This window comes from Marmota monax, unplaced genomic scaffold, assembly GCF_021218885.2.
Source record: "Marmota monax isolate L192 unplaced genomic scaffold, Marmota_monax_Labrador192_F-V1.1 WCK01_AAM20220418_F8-fsc00062, whole genome shotgun sequence".
Classification (NCBI taxonomy): Eukaryota; Metazoa; Chordata; class Mammalia; order Rodentia; family Sciuridae; genus Marmota; species Marmota monax.
The window spans coordinates 9,735,368-9,760,143 of NW_026695221.1; the positions used below are offsets into that span (position 1 = coordinate 9,735,368).

Sequence of the window (24,776 nt, forward strand, 5' to 3'; positions counted from 1 at the left end):
TTGGAGGGATGGGATCAGTTAGCTGTCACTTTAAGGAAGACCTGGCCTCCATACAAGAAATGGGGATAACAGGATGAGTGATATGGGCGCAATTGTAATCTTTAAGACTTGGCCATTGTCTGACTTTGTATAAGAGAGATTCTACAAAAAAACCCAAAGATCCAAATACATAGTTTTCAAATGTGAATGACTTGATTAGTTATTGCCTGGGTGGTAGTCCTAAAAATAAGAAACCAAATAAAGTGAGAAAACATTGACTTTATCATCTTAACCGTAGGAGAGATGTGAAAAGTTGACAATCAGAAAGAGGAGAAGATGCCTTGTTGCAGTCTGTGGAGATTTTCTTTGATTTGGGGGCTCTTGTGGCATTTTATAAATGACTGCTTTCCTCACTGTTTCCTGGACTTGAATACCTTTCAGGTTTTAAGAGTAAAATAATATGTAGCAGTGTGTACTAGCTCACTATGAACACAGCTAGAAAGAGGCATACTCAGTACAGCTTTGCAGGGAGCCAGTCCCCTACACCAAAGATTTAATGGAGAAATCTTTTGTATTTTTCTGAGTACTTCAAGAGTTAAACAGATTTGAGTCAAGAAAATCAAAAAGTTTTCTACTTTCTCCTCTCCTCAATTCAAAAGGCAGTAACACAGTTCTGGATATGTAATCAAATGTGGTTGTCAGTTGCTTGGCTATTTGAATGGGAAGGAATTAACATTAAATCAGGCCTATTTGCCATCAGTCTTGATAATTTGTAAGAGAGAGTAGAGAGGACACTGATGAAATTTACAGATGAACCAACTGAGAGGTCCCATCAGGAAAGAACGAGAAATTAACTTTAAGCATCCTAAAGAGACTGGAAATGGGCAGGAAGTAACCAAGCAAATATCAGCCTGGAAAAATGTGTATAATTCATCTGGGGGGGAAAAAAAAACAGTGCAAGCTACATGGCTGATAGTCAAATAAAGAAAACAATTGGGAAAAGTGCTTTAGAAAACACTGGTATTACAAATGGTCTCCAAGAGTTTGCATAATGATGATCTTTAAAGGTCTGTGTATGTTTCTTGGATTTAGGAGTACTCTTTCACTCATATATGTCAGATATACTCAGGTGAAATTAGGATGTAGAGAACATTTAGTCATAGTAGGATTTCTTTCAGGCCAAGGGTTTCATCTGCCTAGTTGGTTTGTTATTGTCTAGTGTACTTAAACTCTTTTTTCTAGCAATTAATTTTGTTACAACTTGGGCGCTTTCCTATTTCCAACCACTCAGCTACTCAGAGCTAGCTCTAAGGCCAAAGGAGGAAAATACAGAAAGCCCAAGATTGAGCTTCCCTTCATCTGTAATAATCTATCTACTTCTTCAGGGGAAAAAAATTATAGCTCTGTTCTAGTTTTTTAAGGGCCTTCCTTTTGAGGAGGTTATATCTCTCCCCAAATCTATATCCATTTCTAATGTAGAGACTAAGGTCCTGTTGTCTTGGGGTAGACAACAGATCTTTCAAGATCTTTCACTTGTTAGCTGTGTATGTGTGTGTGTGTCAACTTGCCATGTTCAGTAATACACTTAGTTGTTTTTGTCACCCAGCATTTATTGTGGTTGTCGATGATAAATTAATCCCCAAAAGGAAAGTCCCACTCTAGCTGGAGTCATTGCAGCATCCAGTGGAGTGACAATGAGAATGGAGGGCAGCCACGTCCCTGGAGAAATGTCATCTGGGTTCTGTTACGTAGAAACTGATTTCTCCCCAGAATAAAGGCTAGGTTGGCAAAATGACAGAGACCCCATGGCAAGAGGAAACATCTGCGGTGAGTTGAACATCAATCCACTACCAAGATGGAACTGTTTCAGAAGTCTGCAGAGCACATGCATGAAAATAAGTGTCACACATCCAAGAGATTAATGGACAGTTAGTCCTTGCCCTCCAGGGATAATCACAAGAAACACTTAATGCAAAACTTATTTAATCATCCAAACAGGGTAACTCTGTACATAATCATTCATAGTACACTAAACTATGTATTCAGATACGGAATACTTCCCTAGAAAATACTTCAGAGATTCTGTATAGTTCTACAGAAATATCTAAAATGTTTAGTCAACTACTAAAGCACCTTATTCTTCTGAGCACAGTTCTATACTACTATTCCAATCTCTTTATTTCCTAGGCTGTGTTGTTCAAATTGTCAGCTAAGGAATATTTTACTTATTTATTTTTGTGATGCTACAGTAGATCCATTTTCCTATCTTCCAGATTGGAGGATCAAACCATTTCTATTTGTTAAGAAGTATCTTAGTAAACTGAAAGGCCCCAGAACACCTGAGTTCTTACAGAACAACACAGATTTTTCTATGTGGCGAGATGCACATAATTCCATTTATTCAATATTGTTAAGGTTAACATTAAGAAAAATAGTTTGATGGAGCTACAAGCAATTTAGTGAAAACCTCACTCCACTTAAGCCAGTAATAACATTTTGGAAAGACCATTTGAGAAGCAAAGATAGTAAAATTGCACTTTATATATTGTATAAGCTGTAAAGTATGCACTGTAAGAATAGCTCATTGAAGGTTACACATTTGCAGACATGTGTCCAGTTCTTTTTTCACTACCTATAGATTTGGGTCTCTTTCATTTATGTGTATACAGATGTTATTTTTGGGATCATCTGATTGCTTTAGGAAATTTCATAAAAGCATTATCAACAGAAGAACTGTGTCACATGCTATACCTACTTATATTTAGAATATAGATTATATCCCTAATTTATAGACTATGTTTTATTTTTTATTTCTCTCTCTTTTAAATATTTATTTTTTGGTTGTAACTGGACACAATATCCTTATTTTATCTACTTACTTTTATGTGATGCTGAGGATAGAACCCAGGGATAGGCAAGTGCTGTACTCCTGAGCCACAGTCCCAGCCCCATAGACTGCATTTTAGATGCTTATATCAACATGTAACATCAGGTTAAAGCCATTCTTACATTGACACACCGACATCTGGAACTGAACTAAATGTAAGGGGGTGGAATTATTTATATTTGGTTAGCTAAGTGGTTAATTGCTGTTGATTATGAGTTAAGATTCAATGTACTAGAAAATTTTAAATCAGCGTGGTTTGTCATGCTGAAATTTGTGGTTATGACCACTTTACAAATTTAACTCAGGTTAGATATTACTATACACTGCACTTTAGTAATTAAGAGTCATACTTAAGAACAAAAGTAAACACTGCTATTATGTACTGTTTCATTTATCTGAAAAGTGATGATAAAGAATAAGTAATAGAAATTGTACTTTTCTCTTGTTATGTATCTATGATTTCAGTCAGGCATGGTGGTACATGCCTGTAGTCCCAATAGCATGGAAGGCTGAGGCAGAAGGATCACAAGTTGGAGGCTAGCCTGAGCAATTTAGCAAGGCCCTAAGCAACTTAATGAGACCCTATCTAAAAAAATAAAAAAGGGCTGAGCATGTGGCTCAATTATTAAGTGTCCCTGGGTTCAATCTCCAGTACCCAAACAAAACAAAAATTTCATAATTTCTAAATGTATATTTAATATGCTCATTTATTCTTGGCACATAAACCTGTAGCAGTCCACTGATACCTTGTAGTTAGCCCTTGCTCTTCCATTTTGCCCATCCCTCAGTCCTGCCACATTAATATAACTTCACTGTCCTTTATTCTGACAAATTTTCTATATAATCATATTGTTAGAATACACATAGACTTCATTCAAAAATCTCATCCTACAACTTTGCCTTAAATTAAAGAGCAGGAAAAAGGAAACTAAAAGGAAAAGAAGAAGGATGTAAAGCATCTCATTGTCTGGTAAGTCCTCAGGTTTTTGTTTTTTTTGGTTTTTTTGTTTTTTTACAAACATTATGAAATTCACTTTTGTGTTAACCCATGTAAATAAATTATTAATTTATAACATTTTGTTTGTAGGAACTGCCCTGATTTTTCAGATTCTGGCAAGTATTTCTTTTTTCCCCTCAGCTCACTTTTACTTCTTTTAAATGAAAGCTTTTCTTTCTGATCTGATACTTCTTTGTCTTTTAAATATAGGTTTCTAGCACCTTTGCATTACCTTCAGATTCTTGCAGAGAAATGAAACATCAAGCTCACTTAGTGTGTCTGACTCCATCTGATTGGAGGAGTACATTAAGTTTCTGGCTGCGCTCTTTCTCACTGTCCCAAGAGTCTCATGATGCTGAGGACAGTCATTGCTTATCATCCTGGGGACTGAAGTTTTAAGTCAGATGTCTTCAAAGCTAACAGATATTAGAAAAAAATACACAAGCAACAGAGCTAACATTGAACAATGACAGAGATAACTAATATTGTGATACAAAAAGCAAATGGGGTGAGTATATCAATTTAATCCCACGTTAATATGCGTGTCTCATCTTACTGTTGGGTCTGGGTGTCATAAAATACTTTCATTGATTAGTTTAATTGTTGCTCTCTAATGATTTATGCACTGGCTTGAGAGAAAGGCTACAAAAAAGTCTGATGTTACAGTGTTTATTATTTACTTACTTAACTTTACATCTTACATTTTTGAGGTCCTACTGTCTGTCCTTTACTATGTGCTTGGTGCTAGATATTATGACTTTTGAGTTTAATGAACATTAGTACTTCTACCAATTCTCAGACAAAGTGATCTTTTATGTTTGTCATATGTTTTTATTCTAAAAATACATAAAATCCTCTAAGACATTACAATTATTATTTTTTACAGTCAATATTCATTCAGAATTTCTATACTTCCTTTTTGTTATGACCTATTCCTTTCAATATTTTCTTTCCTCTGTTGCTACTCATTTTTTTTCAACTTGATAAAATTCCTATAGTATTTCTTTCAGTATAGGTTTTGTATTTCTTCTAGAGTAGGTTAGAACCAGCTTTTGGGGTCTAAGCTTGTCTTCATCTTCTTGTAAAGAGGAGAGGAGAGAATTACACACATACATACACACACACACACACACACACACAATTGTTTATTGAATCCTAGATTGGCAGCTTCTTAGCTTCTTAGCATCCATGTTATTCTTGACATCTCAATGTTTTATTCTTAAGTGAATGACAAATGTCCCCAGAGGAAAAGTTGGTCTGAAGCTCAGGTTTACATTTACCTTCCCTCTAGAATGGCAGCCACTCAATTGCTTTGGTAGCTCTCTGATGTCTTGCACAGATTTAAAATAAAAATTTTTAAATATTTTAGTTGTTTTTAGCAGGATAGTTTCTCTGGTACAAACTACTCAGTTATAACCACAAGTGAGGAATTTAATTTTTAAGAATTATTTCTAAAAAATCATAGTATCCACATGGATTGCCCTAGCCAGAGAGATTTTTGTTTTTTGAAGTCTGAATCTCCCTTACTCTCTAATATCATAATTTCTATCTAAGGTAAATTTCTCAATTATGAGATAGTAGAGTCTGATACAGTCTAGAAGAATGTACATGTCTCTGGCTAGACATGTGGCACTTGCCCTGTTCTCATCAGTCACACGTCTCTACCCATGTCAAAGTCAAGTGTTCCCAGTGTCTTTTATACTTCCTTATATAATACAGCATTATGTTGTAACCATTTGTTTGCTTGTTCATCTCTGCTGAACTGGAACTGGACCTCTGCTGTATTTATCTTTATGATTTCAGTGCCTACCATAGTGCTTGACATCGCTGGAAGGTGTCCAGCAAGCACTGTTTGAATAAAGTGTTTTCCTAGATAAGGTTATTTATATATCAACCATAATACTCATTAAATTCTCATTAGTAGTAATTTGAATCCAGAAAGATTTTTCTTTCCCCTCTTGACCTAAACCCATATTTTATCCTACTTAAAGTCTGTGGATTCCATGCATTGAATCCATGGGGAGTTTCTGTGTTCCTAGAGTACTGAGAGAGAAGAACTAACAACAAAGTATAGGAAGAAAAGACACTGAAAACATGAACACTTTAAAGGTCACAGTTGAATACAGTCTTCAGGAGAATAAATAAGGCATGCCATCCTTTTCCAGAGTCATGCCCAGTTCTCCAATTCTGACTTCAGTGAACTTCCTTCTATGCCATTGTTCCCTTAACTCTTCATTGGCTTAAGACATGCATAGAAAGACTTAGTTCATTTTCAAAGCAAGCATATACTTTTTTTCTATATTATTAAAAGTTAAATTATTTGATCATGTACTCAAATTATTCTCTACAAATGAACCTGACATACTTTGTCTTCATTCCAGATGATTGGTATCAGAATTCCATTAACTGTATTGTGAGTATATTTATTTATTTGAAATTAAAATTGCAATTATCTTGAATTAAGAATTTGGTTTACTGACAGATATCTTATTCTTTTTCAGGCTTGTATCATTCTTAGCATTTGGTGTTTCCAATAATTTGAGCCACAGAGTGCTAGCCCACTCATGCATGGGCTTCCTTTTACTGATTTTCCTATGCATCAAAAACATACTATTTTATATTTAAAAGGTGGAAATAAAGAATTCTTATCTTTATTATCTAACATTACCTAGCTCCCGCATACAGCTGGTCCAGCTTTATGTTTCCTAATGTGTAAGGCCCAGTGCAAAGTCATCTTAAATATTTCTTACTCTCTATTTTAGAATTAAAAAATGTATTTGTGAGCCTCCAGTTTCCAGTTATAGTGAACTAGCTTGAACATCAACAGGCAATAATGATAGATGGATTTTAGTACTTTCAAGTTTTTTATTAACAATTTGACAATATTAAGAGCATGACCAGAGTAGGCAGAAACTAAACAAGAATCTACCTTTGAGAGATAGTGTGAGATTTATGGGGTTTTGCCTAAAAGCATTCTCTAGTCTTGAGGGAAGTGTTTAAGAAAAAGATGTCAGAAGACTGAGTTCAATAGCAACACAACAATTAGAAAATTGGAAAATCCAGTTAAAGAGAAAAAAAATACTATCCATGTCCAAAAACAGGAAAATGTGATACTTAAGGGGGATAAAAACGATCAATAGAAACAAACCCTGAGTGGGGCACTATAGCACACCTATAATCCCAGCAACTCAGGAGGCTGAGGCAGGAGGATTGCAAGTCCAAGACCAGCCTTAGCAACTAAGTGAGATCCTGTCTCAAAATATAAAATTAAGAAAAGACGAAGGAGTACTGGGGATGTGGCTCAGTGGTTAAGTGCCCTTGAGTTCATCCCCAGTACCAAAAAAAAAAAAAGAAGAAGAAGAAGAAGCAGGGCTGGAGATGTGGCTCAAGTGGTAGCGCGCTCGCCTGGCATGCGTGCGGCCCGGGTTCGATCCTCAGCACCACATACAAACAAAGATGTGTCCGCCGAAAACTTAAAAAATAAAGAAAGAAAGAAAGAAAGAAAGAAGAAGCAGCAGATCCCTAAGATGACCCAAATGTCACAGTTAGCCAACAATGATTTTAAGCAGCAATTATAATTATGTTCCAGGACTTAAAGGAAAATATACACAGTAGATGAACATAAGGGGAATTTCAGCTGAAAAAGAGACTGAAAAAAGAATCCAAGTGGAATTCCAGAGCCGAAGAGTATAATAACTGAAATGGAAAATTTACTTGATGATCTTACCAGCATATTGGAGACAACAGAAGAGTCAGCAAATTAGAAGATAAATCGATAGAAAATATCCAGTTTGCAAAAACAGAAAGAAAAAAATCAAGGCACACATCTTAGTTGAAGGCAGGAACTAAAGTGAAATGTTCTAGCAGTTATTTCTGTAATGAAAAAGAAATGAAAAATAAAGAATTCTTGAATTTTGAATGGCTAATTATTTTAGTGTTTCCTCTGAGAATGAAAGAGAATGCGTGTTTTCAAAGCGTTGTGTTTTTGTTGACATTCATAGGCCATTTCTCTCATGTGACCATAACTTTCTTAGCTTTCTCTCCTGTGCTTTCTTTTTTCTTCCTCATTCCTTTCAGTAGCTGATGGCCTTTTCTTTCTGTGTGACTATATTTGGGAACCAGTGATAATGAAAGAAGAGCTAACTTCTGGCATTGGACTAAAACAAAGGAAGCATGTATGATAAGTCGTCATTTCAGGTTCCGTTCTGAGGCGGTTTGATGTGTTTTCCTGTTGTATTCCACTATAATTGTAATTTCCAAGTTTTTGATATTTCAACGCATAGCAAATCAGTTTTTTTAGACATCAACTTTTCTTAAGAATCTGAATTCAAAATGCCAAATGATACTTTGAAAGAAGCCCATTGTAATTATTGACCCCTCTAGACACAGTTCTGTTTCTCTTGTTTTAAACTCTACAGGTGTTTCACCAAAACCAACAGCACTTTTAGCAGCAGCACCCTTCCCTTGGTCCCAGTGATAGCACCTTATCCTCAGGATGGCTTGGAAATGAAGCCCCTCAATGCCATGAAGATGCCTGTGTGCCTGGCTTCCACAGTCCCTGACTGTGGCCAGTTACCTGAGGAGAGCATCAAGGACAGGCTGGCACCCCTACCTACCCAGCATATCTGCTGTCAGGACAATATAAATGGCATCAATTCTGAATCTACAGAAGACACAACAGAGTTTAACAGAGGTACAGGGAGCTGGTTTAAACCTTAGGTTTCTAGATGGTCTTTAGTTAGCTGAGAACTCTATCAAGGAGAGTTTTCTCTGGTCACTCACGTATTTCTTAAGAGACTGAACAAGGGTATTGTGTAGTTCAGGAAAAGATAGGACAGATAAAGGATTCTTTAAAATTCTATTATTACTCATATATTTTATCTCAGGTGGTTAATCCCATTACATTCTGAAAAATATATCCAAATAGGCTTGGATTGAGTTTGTATCTGAGCAGAAGCTTTGCAGGAAGAATGCATTTTGTAAACATGGAACTTTTAGAACTTTTAAGGGGTTTATTCTAATCCCCAATGAATTGTATAACTGTTTATAAGAGCTCAATTATATTTTAAACTTTTTGTCTGGGGGGTGGAAGGTGGGATACTGGTGATTGAACCCAGCAGCCCTCTACAATGAGCTTCGTCCCCAAACCTTTTTATTTTTTATTTGGAGCCAGAGTCTTGCTAAGTTGTTGAGGTTGGTGTCAAACTGACAATTCTCCTGCCTTAGCCCCCGACATCTCTGGGATTTCAGGTATATGCCACTGTGCCTGACTATTTTAAACCTTTTAAGTCTCTGTCTTCTCAGCTTCGAACCAAACATAACGAGGTTCTACTTTTGCTCATTATTATTATTTTTTTATTACTCGAAGTAATATTTTTAGATTGCTATGTGAAAAATCAGCTTTTATCATTTCATAAAACTTCCAAACTTTTCTCGTTTCAGGAGAGAGCTGTGGCCATTCAGAAACAGAAAACAAAATTTTAAGTTGGAAACCTCTGATTTTGCCACCTGTTTCAGAGGACTGTACTGAGAAGACTACGTGGTCTCCCCCTGGCATTCCATCAGAGAGCTCATCAGGGGTCCTTCAGCAACCCCAGGAAACCTGAGGATGTGCAAATACATAGCCAGGTTCCCACCTCAAGCCAGTAACTGCACAGAACAGGCCTGGGAATGACCTGTGTGAAGGACATTAATTCAAATCACAGAAAATCATTATTTATTTTTTTGTAGTAATGTCATATGAATGTATCTTAAAATGTGTGTCCTTTTATATTATTTATGCCTGAAAAATGCCTTTCCCTATTCCTTCCTTCCCCCTCAGTAGGAAATGGCCTTTTACATAGTTTTCAATCATCTGGAGAGTAGAGGGATCACTGTGTGTTTTCTAAAACCCTCAGTGACACTAAGAACTCCTTAAGCTGTGGGTACAGTCTGTTGGCTTTCAGCTAGGAGGGAGTTGCACAGGCCATTTGAAGTTGGCCCCCTTCACATTTTCAGATGGAAAACTGTCATTCAATATTATGTTAACAGACCTGAGAACATTTTGAAATCAACCACATTTGCAACCTAATGTTTATAATAGCAGATCTGGCTGATAAAGTTTTACAAGAGTGCCTTCCATAAACTACTTATTTACCTTCTGTCTGCCCGTGGGCATCAAACAATGTTCAGTCTTCTAAGCACCAACCATAGCCAGTGTTATGGACAAGGGAGAGTGTGAGGTCTAATTGTATTATGCAGGATGTAGGAGGACAAGTATGGCTGGAGAGAAATTAATGCCTTAATATCCCACTGCTTTAAAATTACATTACTTTATAAAATGATTGTCACATGGCTCTTTTTCAACTATTTCTAAGAGTAGGAACAACAACAACAAAAAAGACAACTGTAAAGCAGTGGCTTGAAGAGAAAGATACACATTTTAAAAAGAAGGAAAAGGGAGGGCTACAGTGACTTCTCTTGGCAGAAGCTTTTCATCCTGTTTCATAGGTATATGCTCATGGTGCCATACTGCTTGACAGTAGTCATTTTCTCACTTCCTATATGGATAGCAGTTGGAACACATGAGTGCATGTGTGTAAGTCGGTTTTTCATCACTGTAACAAAATACCTGAGGTAATTTATGTGTAAAGAAAAAAGATTTATTTTGGTTTCTAGTTTTAGAGGCTCCAATCCATGATTGAATAGCCCTATTGGTTTATGCCTGTACCAAGACAGCACATCATGGAGGGAATGTGTGGTGGAGCAAAAACCACTTCCATCACAAACCAGGGAGCAATGGGAGAAAGAGGAAAGGGCTGGGATCTCACAGTTCTATTTAAGGGCACACCCCAGTGACCTAAAGACCTCACCCCACCTATTAAAGGTTCCAAACCTCCCTATGGTGCTACCCTGGGGACCAAGCTTTTAACACTTGGACTCCTGGGGCACACTCAAGATCCAAACTGTAGCAGAGTGTCAGAAAAGACTTAATTTTGAGGAAAAAAGTTTGTTTGTTTTAGTTTCCTGATTTTTTTTTTCCAGAATGCATTGTAAACAGGCATCTAAAGCTTTGATAAACAGAGCTTATGCATCACAAGTTGCTGCTGCAGCCTCCGAGTGACAAGGACATTACAACTGCCTTTTGGAAGTCTTCTTTCTCAATGTTAGGAAAAGAAAAAAAAATCAAACATTATAAATGTATTTCATGTCTTAAGTCAGGTTTTCATGAAGTCACTGCTCTTTTTTGGATTGTGCATCCCTTTGGGGGAAGAAACAAAAAAAATCATTCTTCTTACATAAGATCGAGCAGTTATAGCATAAGTTTTTTTTTTTTTTTTTTTTTTAAAAAAACTAGTTTCTCAGAAATTGCAGTGGAATAGAATAATAGAATACTATGTTAATCAACTGTATGTAAATGCATCAGTTTTTCCTTACATGTGTTTATATATTTTATAAATAGAACTGTTAGTGAAAATGTTCTGTTTCAGCTGGGTCACTAAGCTAGAGTTACTTCCAGTAGATTATAGGAAATATAGTGCCATAGCTGGATATTAGAACTATAAGAAAAGCAAGTTCTACATTCCAATGTTCATGCCTGTAGTGTACCAGATTAATTCTTTGTGTTGTTTAGATGCAATTAGCTTTGGAGGGGGATAGCTGCAGCCCTTACTTCTCTGACTAGCAAAGGACAAAGTCCTAGTACATAGAACATAAAGAATACCCAGTGTGAATCAACTAAAATACACAGAAGAAGTTTAAGGAAACTAGGGAGTAGGTGTCCCTGGCAGTCATTTTGATTCCTGAAACAGGTGTATTAGCATAAGCTTTAGGTCAGAAACTGCTTCTAAAGATTGAGTTTGAATATGGGACTTGTCCACGAGGAAAAGAAAATAACTTTACCTTTCTGGCAATCTCATTCTGGACTGCTTTATTTATATGATTAGTAACACTGTTTTAAGTGTTATTCATTTTATTGTATTTTATTTATAAAAATGCCTTTATATATTGAGATATATAAATATGAATATAAATATATAGATATATATAGATATATATAATTGCCTTTATGTTTAGGAATTATGAGTTCTCCCTAAACGTGAGTTGCTCTGAACTTTCATGCCCTGCAGGGTCACCAGAAACAATCCTAATTAATGGTACTTCCCCAGGAAATAAAAGGACATAGGACATTGTGGGGGACAATACTCACATTTGTTAAGGAACTCCTGTGTCCCAAGTTCTGAGCTTAGTGCTAGTTACTATTATCTCACTCTACCCTCACAACAAATCTACCAAGTTGGTATGAAAATTCCCAGGTCACATAATGAGCTGAATTGGAACCCAGTGTATCTGTGGTCATCGTGTACGCTTCTGTTTTTTCCATACTGCTTTCCAGAAGCACTAGGGTTCACTCCTATAGAACTTGCCCAGTAACTTGTGCTGTCGTCTGCCCCTGCTGTGTAATTCCTCAGAGGCTCTGTCTCTGCAGCTGCAGAAGATCCCCACCCCTGCTCCCCGCCCCCTCCCCACCCCCACCCCCACCGGCCTTGGCAGAGCTCTGTGCTTGTTACTGTCTCTAGCAGGCCACAGTCCTCCCCTGGATGCCCTTCATTCCCAACCCCTGTCCAAGACCTTGATCTTCACTCTGCTCAGTGATCATGAAATTGATGAGGCCTCTTCAGGTTCCTCCTAGTCCTAGTCCTCGAACTCTGATTCTTTGTTCCCCTGTTCCTGTTACGCCATTCCACCATCTCCCTTTGATTTTCTTCTTTCAGTTATGCACTGATGGTCTGATGGCACCTGCCATACAGGATGCAAGTTAAATTGCAATGTTCAAAACCTTTTGAAGCTGTCTTTTCAGAAAGTATTTCTTGCTGGGTTTTGCTTTTATAAAATAGGTCTCTAAAGACCAAAGCATCCATACTGGGTTGACCATGTCACATCATTCCAGCTGTAATACTGCCAAGAAATTAATGTTTATAATTGAACTTCACCTGTGTTGCTCTATTTTTTTAAAACAATGACTCTGAGATGCATGTTTTGTATCATATTGAAAAGTATGTTTTTATTTTTCCCTAAAGTTGTAATATTGTTTGAAATTGTACATATTTTAAATGATGTAGCTTTGACAGGTTTTATCTGTTTGATGTGGTTTTATATTAAAAAGAGAATGCTGCTTTCATGGAGAGTAGCCCTTGAAGATGGGGAAGCTCAGATACCCCCTGTTTGTACAAAGTGGCCTTATGGTTTGTGATTGGGGGTGAGTGTAATGTCTGGAATTCTTTGGAACCTCCACCTCTATCCTTTGCTGAAAATCCTGTGTACACCCAAGAGCTCAGTCAGTTATCCCTTTATCCTGACTGCAGAGATCAAGGCCTTGAAGAGTAAGATCCTGGGCAATTATTAGATGAGGAGGCTGAGCTAGGGGGCTGTGAAGAGCCTGGGGGAGCCTCCCCAACAGGGTGACAGGAGGGTGAGAGAGAAGTGGGGAGATTGTGAGGAGGTTCCCCCTCACATCTTAACTTTTTACCATTACCCAGGGCCATGTCTAGGAGTGTCAACTCCGGGGTAGAAATTAGTCTCCTCAAAAGAAGAGACTGACCTAAAGAAAAAAAGTTCCTAGGCTTCCCTGACCAGAAAGCCAAGAAAATCATTTGTATTGGGTGTGGCCCTTTTGTATTTTATTCCTCATACTTAAATAACTGCTCTTTAAATCTTAGCCCTAGTCCTGAGAGCTCTGAGGGAAAGTGAAACCCTTTTCTAATAAAGTCTGAATCTGTGAGAACCAAAGGAGCTGCTTAAATTTCTCCCAGTTCTCTGTCTCCTGTCAGGCACCACTTACTTCCCTTACTGCTGGCAGATCGGCCCTTGGCTCTCTGCTGAGTCCCCTGTGGAGGCAGCTCTGAGTCCTGACTCCTCTAGTCTGTTGAACAAGCATTCGTTTGTGTTCCACCCAGATTTCAGACACACACACACACACACACACACACACGGAGCCACTGAGTCATGCTGGCAGCTACAGAGTGTGACTTTGGAACAGCCCCTGTTCTCAGCCAGCCAGCTCCCCCAGGTCTGGTGGCTGGATGCTGCTCCTGGAACACCTCCACTCTGTGCTGTGCTGGCCCTGACTCCTGGAATCAAACCACTGCAGGGTCGGTGGTGCTCCTAAGCTGCACCTCAGTAGAGGGACACATACCTAGACCCTGCTTCTTCCCGCTAGCCACACATGGACCCAGCAGTTAGCCTCTTTCTGAGTAAGTTGCAATTGAAATAACTTTCTGCCGGTGAGAGCATTGAGTGTTGTTTATTTAGGAATTGTTGAATCCACAGCCTTCCCCACCACCTTCCGGAGGAGCCAGCTTGCTCACTTCTGTAGCACGGGAGCTGGTTCCCAGTATCACCATTTTCAGTTGACTTCAAACACCTGGCACCTTCAAAAACGAGTCTTTTCTCCAGTTGTGTATCTTTCCTATTCTGCCACCTCTGTCTTCCACAAGCTGGGCCAGGACTTCTTTTGTAACCAAGTCACTTAGGGACAAGTCAAGCTGGGCCTTGCACTGGTTAGTCTGGGTATTCAATGGGGAAGGGGCAGCTGGTGTCTTGACCACCTTGGGTTTTTTTGTTTTGTTTTTTGTGGTGCTGAGGATTGAACCCAGGGCCTTGGGCATGCGAGGCAAGCACTCTACCAACTGAGCTATATCCCCAGCCCTTGACCACCTTGGTTTTTAAGACTAAAGTCTGATGGAGGGGATCTTCCTACCTCCCACCTGCCTTCCCAGAGCTTATTTTTACCTTCCTCTTTGGCTTCATGGTGTTGCAGTCACTGTGATGGTGACATTTACTGGAGCATCAGGAGATTCTTGTGCAGGATCTAGACTTGGGGTGGTGGGTGATTCGGTGTCTACAAAAGAATAGGTGGGCAGAAGAGAGGCTTTGGAAGTGTCCAGATTGTTGTCAGACAAAGCGTACAGAAACAGCCTTGGTCTCTTTGTACGTGGATAATCTTTGGGATAGAATTGTGCTTACCTGCAGGCACCTCAGTAGTTTCCCTTGCTCCCCTCTGTTGGTGCCTTTGCCCTCTGGGGGTAAAATGAGAGAGGACAGTTAATGATAACTGTACTTCCTCTGCTTTCCTTTCCAACTAGAGGAAATCCTTGACTTCATAATGACTGGGGTCCCCAACTTACATAGGAACAAGCAACTGGCCAAGGCCTGTAGGAAGAAAAAGAGAAGGGACATTATTTGACTGACTTAACATGGATCCCAGGAGATGGCACTCCCTTTCTCAATGAGCTCCATGCAGGGTCTCGAGAACCCAATCTGGAATGGCCCCACATTCCTGAGCTTGGGGACTGGGGCTCAAATGATGACATCTAGCCCTGGGGAGAAGGTTGCAGCTAAGGAAGGGCCTTGATTCTCCTTTGGCCAAGGCTAGACCTGGCCACCCTGTGGAGTCAAGCAAGTAGCCCTTCTCTTTAGATTCCCACTCACAGGGGAAGGTCCGTGGGTGCCGGGCAGCATACTGGAACACCAACAGAGAGACCACAGTTGCCACCACCATTCCTGTGCCTGCTGCACCCAACACTGCTGGATAGGCACTGAAGGGGGGGTCCACTAGGAGGTAAGATCACGGTCACATGATTTAGAGCCATGACTGAACTTGGGCAACAGTGGCTCATCAGATACCGAGGAGGCAGTGCCTGGCCCAACCAGTTTCCCCTCCAGCTGATGTGGGGGACCCCAGGGATCTGGAGATCAGTTTTTTCCCAAAGAAAGAAGTACTCTGACTGCCTGGTGGCCCTTGATGGTTTGTGTCCCCAGCCAAATTCCCTATTTCTGGCACAGAATGCAGAAGGCCATGTATTTTGGCAGCTTGGAGCTAAAGAGAAATGGGCCATAAAACAGGAAATCCCCAAGATGGGGAGGGAGCAGCAGGAAGCTGAGAGCCCTCCTGTATCCCAGAAGGTGAGACTGAGGCACAGAGTGGGGCCCCTTCTTAAGTAATCACCAGCACCCTGTTCCTCCCCACCCCCTCTTATTTCTTCGGCTTCAAGCTGAATTTGGGTTCAACCCCTAGGCCTGGAGCCTCTTGAGCCTGCAGGAGGATGGGAAAGAGTGGTAGAAATTACCAGAGGGCTCTGAGGAGAGGGTGGAGAAGAGGACAGAGATGGGGTGTAGGAGAATCCAGCAGGAAGGAAGCAAAGGAATGGAAGTGGGATGCTCTGTGAACAAGATGTACCAGGGTCCGGTTTTCTGGGGAAAAGGTGAGTCCCTCCCTGGGGCCAGCCCCAGCACCTGGTGTCTTCACCTCGGAGGGATGTCCAGCAGTGTAATGATTCAGAGCCAGGATGCGGAAGGCATAAAGGACTCCCGGGTCCAAACCTCCCAGCCGCCAGCCCCTGCTCTCTGGGTCAATGTCACTAGCTGCAGTCTCCCAAGCCCCAGATCCTGGGCCAGAGCCACTGGCCCTCCGCTGCACCAGAAAGCTTGTCAGGTTCCCAGGGCCCTCGATGGCCCATTGCAGCTGCACCTCTCTCCGGTGCCGCCCATAGGTGAGGCGTCTGATGGTGACATTGGGAGGAGCTGGATACCCTGGAGATGAGTGAAATTGGGGACCCATGTAGGCACCTGTACATCTACCACTATGATTCCTTGAGCATTCAGATGTGCTCCTGGGAAGAGGAAAAACTAGATGGGAGTTTTAGACCTGAGCAGTTTACCTGGTCTCAGTTTCCTCATCTATAAAATGAGGAGGAGGAGGAAGAGGAGGTTGCAACTGCGTGGAGTTTTTCGTGCCTGCAGTCAAAACTGCCTCAGACCCTTGGTGCCTACACCCATCTAGGGACCTGCTGTGGAGAGTCCACCTGGGCCCAAGTGTACTCCGGTGTCCAAATTTTGGAGCAGAAAAATCTAGGCAAATCCTTTCTGTAAAGTATTCTATGGCTGATGGTCTCCCACCCCGTTGCCAAACAACACACAGCACCCCCTCACTCACTCAGGACCTCCAGCAGCACACTCTGGCTGCTCTTGCCCAAGGCGTTACGGGCCATGCATTGGTAGGTGCCTCTGTGGTGTACTGGGTCAGCATCTCGGATTTGGAGGCGCAGCTGGGCACCCGCAGGGTGCAGCACAAATCCTGATGTGCCTGGTTCCACCTGCTGTTGCTGGGGACTCAGCCAGAGGAGCTGCGCTGGTGGCGTGCCCTCCTGGAGAGCACACTCCAGCCAGGCCTCTTCCCCCTCCAGCACTGACACCCGGGACTCAGCCACTGCCAGGTGTGGGGCTTCTATGGGGACAGAAAAGGTGAAATTGGAACAAGTGATCAGTCCCAGTTAGTGGGAAGGCTTGAGAGAAAGGGGCTGGCTGGTGGTGAAGACGATGCAGAGCATAGGGGGAAAGACTACGGGGCTGTGAAGCTTGTCCTGGGACAATCTGGCTTCTTGTTCAGACTCAATTGAATGCCAAGTTTCCATCAAAGTCAGCTCCAGGGTGTGCTGGTAAAAACAGTCATCCTTCCTGTTCTTCCCCCACCAGACCCCAGCCTCTCCTCCCACAGGCAGGGGTCCTGCTTACTCATCCCTGCACCTGGCACAGACCTCCTCCCCCCTAGTGGCCTACCACTTCCCCGCTGGCCCCAGGCACAATGCTGGACCATAGCAGATGCTGAGTTTTTATAGACTGACTCTATGAAAAACTCAGACTCTCAGGTGCCAATGAATCTCCTGTGATGGAATTTCCAGTCCTGAGACTAATAGGGAAGGAAATATTTGGAGTGGAGGACCTTCTTAGAGCCCTCTCAGAAAGCATGCTAGTCACCAAGCCTTTGAGACCAAGAGGTAAATCATTTTGTAAGATCTATTATATGTGACAGATCTTCTGTTTTTTTTTTAACATTTTTGAACGCCAATATTTAATTATTTTGTCTTTAGTTGTTAGTAAATAGATTGGTGGACCAGAGGAAGACAGAAAGAGGAAACAGACATCTGGTCAGGCACCTCCATATGCAAATAGATACTAATGATGAATACAATCTGCATTCCCATGTCATCTAGATCAATCCTGTCAGTACCCTAGTGACCAACCACATGTGACACTGGGTACTTGTAATGCAGTCACTTACTATTGAGATGTGAAGTAATTGTAAATACACTGCATTTTTAAAGACAAGATAAAGGGACTGGGATTGTGGCTCAGTGGTAGAGCACTTGCCTCGCATGTGTGAGGCATTGGGTTCCATCCTCAATGCCACATAAAAATAAATAAAGTAAAGGTATTATGTTCATATACAACTAAAATAAAAATATAAAAAGACAAGATAAAAAAATTAGCTCATCGATATTTTTTTATTATCATATGCCGAAATGGCCATGTCTTGGATATATTGAATTAACCAAAATGTTTCACCTATTTCTTTTACTTATTTTAATGTGGCTAGTAATTTTTCTTAATTACATAAACAGCTCACATTATGTTTATGTTGGACCACACTGACCTAGTAGGAATCAAAACCAAAACAAAACACTTGAGACCCTGGAAAAGTGGTGCATCAGTGTCCATCTTGGCTCACTTTCCATTCTAGCACAGTCACACTCCCTGGACTCCCTCCTCCTGGTTTCAAAGGGCTGCTCCTTCTGCCCCACCCCCAGAAAGCTAGCCCAGCTTACCCAGCTGGAGCCTGCAGTAGGGGTCAGGAGTCCTGAGTGGGTGAGAGCCCTGGCAGGTGAACTCTTTGCCAGCCAGGTCACCCTGGGCCTGTAGGAGGTGGATGGCCAGTGAAGAGCTGGCACTGCCCAGGGGCTGCTGTTGCCCGTCAAGCCATCTCAGCACAGCAGGAGGCTCGCCTCCAGGCCACTCACAGCTCAGCATGATGAACTGGTCTCCTACTGTGGCTGTGGTCCAGCAGATAGGGCTCTTGGGAGGTTCCCCTAGAAAGGAATTAGGGCTCTTGGGAAGAAATACTTGGCAGGCCCACCCTTCCCTCTTCCTTCACTTATTCCTTCACTGACCAATTCCTCCATCATGTGTCCCTCCTTTCTTCATTCATTGATCATTTATGCAGGACTCACCATGTGGCTGGGCAATGGTGGGGGTGGACACTGAGCAAACAGTCACTGTAGAACTGGGTGAGTATAGGTACTAGAGTATAGGTAGAAAGACAGACAAAATCCCTGGGGCTTCAGGAAAGAGAACTCTGTCTTGGCCATGCGTGGGACCTTCCCAGGCTGAGAGGAGGAAGAAGAGCACGTTTGGCAAAGAGAACACTAAGATGCGCATCTAGACCAACAGGCAACAGAGTGTAAGGTCTCTGGGGGCCTGCTGACTGTGGAGGCTGAGAGAGAGTGAGGAGGGGTCACAGAGCTCTAAGCTAGAACCGAGGAGGACAAAGCACAGTGTGGATGTGAAGTGGGAGCTAGAGGATGAGCGCTGACCTCTACCCATCTCTTTGTTTCATGGCATGTCTTGGAGCGTGAGATCTGGAGTCCACCCCAGACCCACATCCTTCTGGTTTTCCCCTGTCACCCTACCTGCACTCTGAAATATCAGAACCCTGCATATCACTTGTGTTCACTCACAGAGTTTGACCCTGCAGAGGGTGGGCAGTGCCAGGGCTGGGTGCTGGCTGGTGCAGGTGAAGACACTGCCATTAGGGAGCCCGACAGCTGCATGACTCCAGGTGACGTTGCTGGGGGCAGTAGGGCCAGTCTTCTGGGGCCCTTCCCATCGCAGCTGGGCAGTTGGAAGACCCCCAGGCCAGGTGCAAAGCAAAGTCACAGCCCCAAGGGTGGGAAGCACAGCACAGGAGGGCTGCCCTGCAGGGGGATCTGGGGAAGTGGGTGAGGAGGGGCTGGAGCAGGCTCCATGGCCAGTGTCCTGCAGCCCTGGTGACTGGGTATCAAAGATAGGGAAGTAGAGAGAAGTGGCCAAGTAGGGAAGGACAGAGACCCTCTAAGGTGCAGGTAAGGAAAATGCTGAGGTCTCAGGTCAAGGGGCTGGGGCGTGGGGTGGGCAGGGTTCAGATCCCATAAGGAATCCCAGAAGCCCCAGTGGGAGGCCCCATCTCTCACCCTCATCTTTGCCCCTGGGCACCATGCCTCACTGTCACTACTCTACCTTTCTCTGTGCCTCAGTTTTGGTCTCAGGTCCATGGGAATAATCATTTGGAAGGGTCCCTCTTCCTGCCCCTTCCCATGATTTCCTTAACTTTTCCCTTGACCCTGCAACCCCATTTTGTTCTCCAGATGCATCCTCACACACCAGACTGCTGCCAATTTCTGTGACACTTTCTGCAGGATGGTTGGGTCAGCCAGAGCACAGGCCTGTATAGGCTCCAACCCTGGGTGTCCCCCGACCCACACACTCACAGTAGATGGTGAGCTGAACAGTGGTCTGGGTGCGGGTGTCCAGGTGGGTATTGTGAGCCAAGCAGGTGTATAGGCCTGTGTGGGTACGGCCAGCACTGGCGATGACATAGGTGGGACCAGTGTGGACCTGAGCATCATCACGGAGCCACACATAGTGACTGGGAGGGTTGGATGCAGCCATGCAGCTCAGGGTCACCTCCTCCTTCTCACTGGCCCAAAAACCCTCCTCAGTGAATCCCAATGGCTCCACAGTGATCACAGGCTTTTCTGGACCATCTGGAGAGCAAGGAAGACCTGTCATATCTCCCCGGCCTTCATCCCTTATGTAATAGTGTGTGGTACACACCAGCTCTGTGTCTGCCCACATGCCTGGCCCTTGGGTGCTCGGAGTCCCTGGAGGCCATAGGCCCAGTGCAGGGTAGATAGGCACCCTGTGCTGTGGGGCCTCAGGAAGCAAGGTGCGACTCTGAAGGCTTTCCTGAGGGACTGCTGGGGGCTGAGGTAGGAAGCATAAATGAGCTTGCTAGGCAGAAAAGGGGCATGGTGACCCACCCTCCCGGTGTGCTGGGAACTGGGTGGTTACTTGGAACTGGGATGGCTGGTCACTCTAGAGTGCAGAGGGAAGAAAATATGGAGGGATGACACAGGGCCTGCCCTTCTCACTTGCTCAGGTGCCCACCTCCCGCTCTCCTGCTTCCCAAGCTTGGTCTCTCTACCTCTAATGTTCTTCCTGACTCCCAGAAGGGACTGAATTTTCTGTCAGATTCCATTATGCTCCCATGTCCTTCTCAAGATCTCTGACTCACCCAACTCCTCCACAGCCCTCAGTTTACAGTTCCCACAAACTGCCACCATTAAGACAGAGTGGGCGCCATTAGTTCTTGTTCCTTAAATTCTCTGGAGCAGCACTGCCCAGTAGATGTGTGTGAACCACAGATGTTGCTTTAAATTTTCTAGTAGCCCAGTCTTAGTGGGGAAAAAAACCAAAAAACCCAAATCCAATCAATTAACAAGAAAAGCACCAATAGGTTTTAACTTTAATAATACATTTCATTTATCCAAATATATCCAGAGTTCTATTTCAATATATAATCAATGTAAAAGTTATTGAAGAGCTATTTTATATTTTTTCTTTCAGAATATGTCTTCGAAATCAAGTGTACACTTGACACGTACATCTCAGTTCATTTGGATTAGCCACATCTGAAGTGATTAGAGACACACGTGTGGCTGCCATATTGGATAGAGAGCTCTAGGCCATCCTAGTCTTCATTTCCCCCTGGGGCTTCTGATTTCTAACATGGGACTCTCAGCCTCAGCCTTTGGACCAGCTTAATGCCCTCTCTTCCCATTGTGGCCTCCTCCCTGTTTTTTGAGGGTTCAGTTGATCCCTTGAGGCTTACATGTTACAACCAAAGACCACTCCCCAAATCACAGGTAAAACCATGCATATGAATGAATATATGCACATTTTCCTGGGAGAAGGAGCTCATGACCTTAAAAAGGTTAAACATCCTGGTACTAGAGCTGAATTTGGCACCAACAGGCACAGCACCCTGTGGCTATAGCTTATTAGAGTCTCTTGGAGGGCTGAGGGTACTCCCTCAGTGAAAGGATATAGGGAGCGTGGAGGTATGGCAGCGGGCCAAGCGTGCCTAGATAGGTGAGTGCTGGCCCTCTCAAACTGACTCACAGATGACATCCAGGAAGACTCCATCGCTGCTCAGTCTGTTGACGGCATTGCTGGCGCTGCACACATACCAGCCCAGGTGCGTCCGGTCAACCGGGTCCAACCATAGCAGTGGCTCTGTGACCCCTAACCGTGTTTCTCCAGGGCCTCTGGGTGTCTGATGCCGCCAGGCGAAGGTCACAGGCTCCGTGCCCTCCCGCACTATACATGTGGCTACTGCAGAGGCTCCTTCCACTGGTGATGGGTCACTCAGCTGTACCTGAGGCTTGGAGACAGGCACTGGCCAGAGGGAGAGACTCTGGGTTTGTTATTACAGAGCCAGGCCAGATCTGACTGTGTCCAGTGAGCCCACCCCAGCTGGTCATGGACTTGCCGGCTCACTGAGTCCTGAACATCCCTCCCCCCCAACTCTAGCTTTCTTCAGACTCTGGAGGGGACACCCTTTGGATCTGGGCCCAGCACATGCAAAGAAAACAGCAAGCACATGCAAAGAGATACAAAGCAGCATGCAGATCAGCCGCAGTTCTGCTGCATCCCTGGCTAGGCACCTCACCCAGCACGGCCAGTGTGAGGTAGGAGTAAGTGGTGTGGAGCTGGGCGCCGGACACGTGCAGGGCCTGGCACAGGAAGTGCCCCCGTGCACCCTCCTGGAGCTCCCCTAGCACCAGGCTGCTGTTCCTCAGACTCACGACCCCCAGCGCAGAGGCCCCGGCCTCCACCTTGGAAGAGGTTCCATCAGTGACAGCCACAGGTAGCGGGACCAGGGAACCCAGGGGGGTGAAGCTCCACAGGACCACCAGTGGGGCAGGCCCAGAGCCACAGTCCAGCTCCACAGAGTTGCCGCGTACTCCTTGGATGGACACAGCCTCCTCCACTGGGGACTGGGGAGTTAGGTGGGGTTGGCCTGGGCAGAGAAGGAACAACAGAGGACGTCTGGGCTGCTCTGGGTTCTACACACACACACACACACACACACACACACAACCCCCTTTCCCAGAGCTTCTGTTTACTCTCCTGCAGTTACAGGTGGCCCAGCAGGGTTCAGTAAGACAGCACAAGCAGTTCTGGAGCTGGTAGGCAAGAGACAGCTCTTGAGGGATCTTGTGTTTAGATGCACTGAAGGAGAGGTTGACTGAGAATAGAAGGGACTGGGCTGAGGTCTCCACTTCTCATGGGTCGTCAGACCATCTAACAAAAGTACAAATTCATGGGCCTCACCCTAGACAATTGAGTCGGAATCCTCCAGCACGGGGAGTGGGCAGGGCCTAGGAATCTGCATGTTTAACAAGTACCCAGGTCAGTCTGATGAACAGCCTGTCAACAGTGACGCTGGGGATGCAGGAGATCCACATGGTCACTGGCAAGTCAGGGTCTAGAAGTCCCTGTGTAAGAATTCCAGAGCTGGACCCCACCTGGTTCCAGTCCCACTGTAGCCAGGGGAAGGAGACAGCAGTCTGTATCAGCCTATCACCAGCCAACAGTGGAGCATGAGGACAACTGAGCCCCTATCCTTGTCTCAGGGAGCTCTTAGTATCTCGGGGGCCTGTTGAGAATAGTTCTCATGGGTGTTCTCTGCTGAGGGCTAGCTCTCAACTCCAGCTTTGGGCCAGCTACCATATTTCCCTTCCCACTAGAATATGGCCTGGGTGGGTCTGCTCTCTATAAACCTTGGCAGGTTTGCCTGGAAGGATAACCAAATGACAGGAGCCATTGACCCTAGCTCGTCCGACTACATGCACTCTTCCTGCCAGGCTCTGGACTGGCACTCTTCAGTGCATGGCCTATTGACCTTTTATTCTAAGAATGCTGTGAGGCAGTTAATAACAGTGACTCTGAGGAACTAAGTCACTTTGCCCAAAAACATACAGTAGGTGGTGGAACTGGGATTGGAGTCCTAACTACCAGTCTTAGATTCTATCCACTTCTATCAGCTTCTCCAGAGAAAGAAGAAGAGAAGACAAGTATGTAGTTGGTGGGAAGAGATGGTACACAATTCTGATGTTGCATTGCTTCAGAAGAAAAACACCTAACATGAAACAAGTTGTAAGCTTAGGAGTTATATGGTTAGATCTGGATTAAGAAAGTTTCCAGCTTTTGAGGGGATTGAGATCAGCTTGAAGACCATTACAGTAGCCTGCGTGAGAGATGCTGGCAACCCAAGCCAGTTTACAATCTGATGACAACCTCAGGATAGCTCTTTCTTCTTAGGGTCATGCAGGGTGCTATTACCTACGTGGCACATAGTAGTTGCTCAGTGCATTCTAGTTAAATGTCTAACAATTGAATGATGAATGGATCTCATTGAATGGTTATGCAAGTGCAAAAGCAGGAACCCCAAGGAAGAAAAGGGAAGAAATAAGGGTATGTGTGTGGGAAATGAATCACACAGGGGGTCTGAGCACTCACCTGAGTCCCCTAGATGCAGAAGGCAGAGGTGTAACAGCAGTGGGAGGTCGAATGGTCTGTGCTGGACCCTCTCACCCACCATGGCTCCATCTCCCTAATGGCTGCCCATCTGAGGCTCCTACTTAACTCTTGGGCTCCCTGTCCCACAGCACAGCCTTCCCTGGGGGATGGGGTCTGGCTCAGGTTGCTAACCTCAGCTCTTCCTATACCTCTACCCCTGCTCTCCTGTTACTGTCACTGCCCTGATTACTCATGAATAATTTATCAGATGATTCATTCTATCCATAACGCAGAGTTGGGGAGTGTCAGGGCCCAGCTGGGGAAAACCCAAGGGAGAGGACCATGTGCTCCTTGCATTTCCATTTGAATGATATTGTGAAATTAGAGTCACTGAACATGGAGTTGAAAAAGGCCCCCCATCTCATCGAATCTGACCATCTGCCCCATGCAGAGCTCCCAAGCTGGGGAACTAAGGTT

At 43.7% G+C, this 24,776-nt stretch overlaps 2 protein-coding genes across 10 annotated transcripts in view; one reads left to right on the forward strand and one right to left on the reverse strand.

The window, feature by feature from the left end:
• The window catches only part of Cdon (cell adhesion associated, oncogene regulated), a 96,139-nt gene extending 83,116 nt beyond the window's left edge, over positions 1 to 13,023 (forward strand). For 4 of the 9 annotated variants that reach the window (XM_046432755.2, XM_046432756.2, XM_046432757.2 and 1 more), the window contains exons 19-20: positions 8,282 to 8,556; positions 9,306 to 13,023. In XM_046432755.2, coding sequence (XP_046288711.1) covers positions 8,282 to 8,556; positions 9,306 to 9,469 — 439 coding nt within the window. In that variant the 3' untranslated portion in view covers positions 9,470 to 13,023. The other 5 variants (XR_006849374.2, XR_009225753.1, XR_006849371.2 and 2 more) reach the window with 5 other exon arrangements.
• A 1,624-nt stretch (positions 13,024 to 14,647) lies between these two features.
• On the reverse strand, positions 14,648 to 24,381 carry Vsig10l2 (V-set and immunoglobulin domain containing 10 like 2). Its single transcript, XM_046432626.1, has 12 exons — positions 24,300 to 24,381; positions 22,447 to 22,797; positions 21,897 to 22,172; positions 20,204 to 20,479; positions 19,415 to 19,663; positions 18,506 to 18,766; positions 16,837 to 17,127; positions 16,137 to 16,433; positions 15,333 to 15,455; positions 15,029 to 15,053; positions 14,868 to 14,920; positions 14,648 to 14,742 (listed from the first exon to the last, which is right to left on the reverse strand). Exons 1-12 carry the CDS (start codon positions 24,379 to 24,381, stop codon positions 14,648 to 14,650), a joined length of 2,379 nt encoding a protein of 792 aa, XP_046288582.1.
• Positions 24,382 to 24,776: the final 395 nt, after the last annotated feature.

What these genes read in the sequence shown, in the direction of transcription:
- Vsig10l2 (XM_046432626.1), bottom strand. Translation starts at nt 24,381, where the DNA reads ATGGTGGGTGAGAGGGTCCAGCACAGACCATTCGACCTCCCACTGCTG. An exon ending in CCTCACACTGGCCGTGCTGG is followed by an intron (nt 22,173 to 22,446) that starts GTGAGGTGCCTA and finishes CCCTCTGGCCAG; the next exon opens with TGCCTGTCTCCAAGCCTCAG. An exon ending in TGTTCAGCTCACCATCTACT is followed by an intron (nt 19,664 to 20,203) that starts GTGAGTGTGTGG and finishes CCACTTCCCCAG; the next exon opens with ATCCCCCTGCAGGGCAGCCC.